We start from the raw sequence: 4,563 nt of genomic DNA, 5'->3' as shown, positions 1-4,563 counted from the left end.
CCCACCTAAGAAGTGACAACTGGAAGTATCAGGTTCTTGTGGACCAGTTGAGGTATCTGCCATCTGACTTAGACTGTGGCTGGCATTAGGCAATGACATTTGTTACAAGATAATGAGGTCACTCACCCTAGGATCAGGTCCCTTTACAACTCCAAATGTGTCATGTCTATAAAAGTAATGTTTGTTGATGGATCTTGGTGGCACACAGCTTTAATGACACCACTCGAGAGACAGAGGCAGGTGGATCTCTGTGAGTTCTAGGTCACCCTTGTCTACAGAGTGGATGGATGGATGGATGGATGGATGGATGGATACATAGATAGATACATAGATAGATAGGTAGATAGATGATAGATAGATAGATAGATAGACAGATAGATGTAGAAAGAAAGTATTAAATAAAGTAATAAAATAAAATAATAATAGTTCAGGACACAACCATGAACTTTGAACAGAGAACTAACTCATCCAGAGCCAGGCAAGACAACTGTTTCTCAGGGTGGCCACCAGGTGGCAGTTTGCTCCTGGCTGAAAGGCTTTCATGGAGACAATTAGCCACACAGGCTTACAAAACAAATTCATCCTGTTCTAGGGAGTCCTTGAAGGCTGGAGGGTGAGCTCTGGGCCTCAACCACTTTCTGTGAATTCTCTTTCTGATTTCTACAGAGTGTGGTTCTCAGGATCACATCCTAGGAAGTAACAACAGATGCATGCCCTAAAATCTGCCTTAGGGTTTATCTCCACCAACCAGGAGAGTGAGGAATTCCAGAGCTGAGTCCTGCCACACGGCTGGCTCTAGTCAGTTTGTGGTTGTGAATCATGTCCTGCAGCAGGAACCTCTGGTCTGGGCTGCTTAATACAGACCAAACAAATGATTAGCAGTGTTTATCTGCTGCCCTATTTGTACCATACACATGCAGGTACTCCAATATGGAGAATAAGTGGGTCTTTATACTATAGAAGATAAAATGGCTCCTATCCTCCCACAGTGTCCCTGTCACACTCAATCGGGTCCTCAGGCTGTGAATGTAGACAGTCCCAGGGGGATCGCTTCCACTTTCTGTGTTCCACCATTGTCAGGAGTCATAATGGACAAGCTAATAGTTACCAGCTGATCATACTGAAATGGCCTGCCTTGGATTATTATATAATCTGTGACAGGTGCGACCTTATTCAGCAAGGCTGTAAGGGACTCATTTTTAGGAAAGATTCCTGCTATTAACATGCTTTTCCTATTATTATTATTAAACAAACATAACAATCACTAAGCAGTAGCACACCCCTTTGGAGCAGATCTCTGCAGATCCATGAAGATGTACTGTCTTGTGGTGATGTTATATAGACAAATAGATGACTTCTTAAGTCTTAATGATGATCCTGTAAGAGTTCCTAAAATTATATCATTGATTATTAAGCTCTTTTATAGTGGGACTGCTATTAGGTCCCTTTCTGATAGTCAGAACTGCAATGAGATCTCTGCCAGTCTTCCAAGTGTCATCAGTTAGTTGCTCTTAGATAGTAACCAGACTTTTTCCTACTCAGAGCACATTCCCAGAAGTTGTAAAACAATTAACCTAAGGTCATAAAAAGGGAACTAATGATTTATTCTAGGTGCTAGGACAGAAGATAAAATATTGCCTAGGTTTATCTATACAAAACTTCGCTAATAACTTAGTTACAGTTTTAAACCTTCAGTGAACCTGTGGAGCTAGACAGATGACGGATGTTTAGCCAGATAATTACTCCTAGTGGATATGCATGTAAACATTCTCTGTTGTAAACTTCTATTTCAATTTATGATTTGATTTTTGGTGTGAACTTGTGATGAACTTTGTAACATGTGATCAGGTATTCTGAAAGATGTTAAGTACTGAAGACAAAGACAGAGATGGTCATTCGTCCCTTCCCTTCCTTTTCCTCTGCCTAGAATTTTTTCCCTTAGAATTTTTCCCTTATTAGAATTTTTTCCTTTCCCCCACTTAGGACATTTCTGTTTTTCCCCTTAGATAGCTTTCATAGAAAACTTTTTACACTTAGGAATAAACTTTATAACTTCTCTAAGTTTTCTTCCTGTGACCTCAGACTAACAGGCTGAAAGTAAGAGCACAACAGTTACTGCTGAATAGAACAAAGGCCACATTGCCTAATCCTCTGCTGTTTGGCTACAAGTATTGACCACCCAAACCTGCAGTCTTTTATCCTCAGAAAAAGGTTTTTAGGACTTTTTACAAGTTACCATCAGCATTTCAGTACAGGTCAGAGAGCCAGAAAGCCCTGAGGTACTCAGACTTTAAAGCTGTCACTAGAATACTACTCTGTGCCCCTGCCACTACCCATTTCCAGCCGGGAGACTCTTGGCACACCATTTGTAAGAGTTGCCACTGAACCTTAGACCCTTCATAAACTTGCCACCATCAACGGTTTTGGTTTTGTGTCCTGGCACTGCTGCTCTGCACGGATCCAATCGTGTGTTTCCTAGCTCGCCTAACTGGGTCCTGAGTGTCTCTCCAAGGCACCTGCTTCAGTGAGCTCTAAGAGCCTGTGTATTTGGTTACCAGGGAGATGCACACCACCAGGTTTCCAGTGCCTCCCACATCCACTGCGGCTCACACACACTAGTGCATCCTGCAGTGTGACCAGAGCCACATGCAGTTCTTATGGCCCTTGTTGGATCAGCTTTGCACAGGTGCTGTAAACAATCCAGTTTGGGCCACTGAGGTGTGTGTCAAATGCTGCCTTCCTCAGCCTCAACTCTTCCATCGGGAAGAGTTCTTCTTCAATTTTGCAGTGACACCGAGAAGTCATGGGTACCAAGTCTAGCTGTCTCTCCCCATACTCTGTTCCTCAACTTCTTCTCCCCTCCCCCTGCCACATGTTCATCCTGCCCTCCCCCCACCTGATCATCCTGCTCCTGTCTCCAGTCCAGCCATAAACTCTATACTGTTTTCCCTCCCTTGGAGATCCTCGTGTCTCTTCTTCTAGGCCTAACCTCTCTGAGTCTAAAGACTGTAGCTTGGCTACCATTTATTTAATGGCTAATGTCCACATATAAGTGAACACATACTGTATTTACCTTTCTGATGATCTGGTGGTTTAACATATGGAGATAGAAACATTCCATGGTGGAGTTACATCATAACCAACCATCTAATAACTACCATTTGTCAAGTTACACTGTTGTATGTTTACACAGAACTGAGTACTAAACAGAATCCTTCTGTGGAAGGAGAAGATGGAGAGATGGCTCAGCTGTTAAGAGACCATACCTAGATCATGCAAAGAACCTGAGGTCAGTTCCCAGCACTCATTCGGCAGCTCACAACCACCTGAAACTCCAGCTCCATGGAATCTGATGCTCTGTTTGGTCCTCCTCAGGCCCTGCACTCATCTATACACACACACACACACACACACACACACACACACGCATGTAAACAAACTTATAGAATAACTACAACTTGATATGCCAGGGCTGTCTGATACCCACTGGGAAGCCTCCCCCTTTTTGAAGAGAAATGGGGGGATAGACGGTTAGGGGAAGGACTGGGAAAAGAGGAGGAAGGGGAAACTGTGGTCAGGATGTAAAGTTAATTAATCAACTAATTAATCAAGCGGAAGATTACACAGACTCTGCAACAAGACTTGGAGAAACTGTGTCCAATAACTTTAAGCGCCAGAGAAGACAGTTCAGTGAAAGCAGGTCATACAAAAAGCTCCTACTGCTTTCTCTTTCATAAAGAGACAAATGATGCAGTCTCAACTCTCATTCCTGCTGGACGCCTAGTTTCTAAAGAAGCCAATCAGCGACGCACAGGTTCTAAAGTACGGAGTCAACAGGAACACAATCCACATTCAGGCTCCTCACAGACCCCGGGGTGTGAGGATGTCACTACGTTTAGCCTCCTTGCTCCTACTGCTGGCCAGGGTCCTGACCCAGAGAGGTAAGTGGGGGGAGGGGTTGGGAGCGAAAAGGACTCTGCGAGGAAAAGTGGAGGGAGGGTGGTGGTGGCAGGAGTGCAGCACCCCCCAAGTTCCGCCGCCCTGTCCTAGTCCCTCCCCTGCCTTCACCTGGGACCCTGAGCCTGGAGGAGGTCGGGGTCTCACCGCGAGCTGACCCTAGGTTCACACTCGCTGCGGTATTTCTACACCGCCGTGTCCCGGCCCGGCCTCGGGGAGCCCCGGTTCATAATCGTCGGCTACGTGGACGACACGCAGTTCGTGAGCTTTGACAGCGACGCGGAGAATCCGAGGGTGGAGCCACGCGCGCCGTGGATGGAGCAGGAGGGGCCGGAGTATTGGGAGGGGGAGACTGGGAAAGCCAGGAACATGGGGAGGTACTTCAAAGTGAACCTGAGGACCTTGCTCCACTACTACAACCAGAGTGACCACGGTGAGTGACTCTGGCTGGGATCACAGACACCATCCCTCCATGTCCCCTGAGAGGGGCCTGGGTCATCTTGACCCGCTGAGTCGAAGTTTCATCCAAACACCTGCCCAGAACCTCAGACAAGAAAGCTCCCGCAGAATTCTCTCTCTCTCTCTCTCTCTCTCTCTCTCTCTCTC

The 4,563-nt window shown here is 45.9% G+C and overlaps 1 protein-coding gene across 2 annotated transcripts in view; it reads left to right on the top strand.

Moving 5' to 3' along the window:
* The first annotated feature begins 3,837 nt into the window (after positions 1–3,837).
* LOC114616138 (H-2 class I histocompatibility antigen, D-37 alpha chain-like) overlaps positions 3,838–4,563 on the top strand; it is a 3,409-nt gene continuing 2,683 nt past the window's right edge. For both annotated transcript variants that reach the window (XM_028761659.1, XM_028761658.1), the window contains exons 1-2: positions 3,838–3,941; positions 4,121–4,390. In XM_028761659.1, the coding sequence (XP_028617492.1) occupies positions 3,884–3,941; positions 4,121–4,390 (328 nt within the window). In that variant the 5' untranslated portion in view covers positions 3,838–3,883. The remainder of the gene's footprint in view (positions 3,942–4,120; positions 4,391–4,563) is intronic.

Source organism: Grammomys surdaster, unplaced genomic scaffold (assembly GCF_004785775.1).
Source record: "Grammomys surdaster isolate TR1022 unplaced genomic scaffold, NIH_TR_1.0 301565, whole genome shotgun sequence".
Classification (NCBI taxonomy): domain Eukaryota; kingdom Metazoa; phylum Chordata; class Mammalia; order Rodentia; family Muridae; genus Grammomys; species Grammomys surdaster.
Note: the sequence above shows the minus strand (reverse complement) of the source record. Positions and strands in the feature narration are given on the sequence as shown.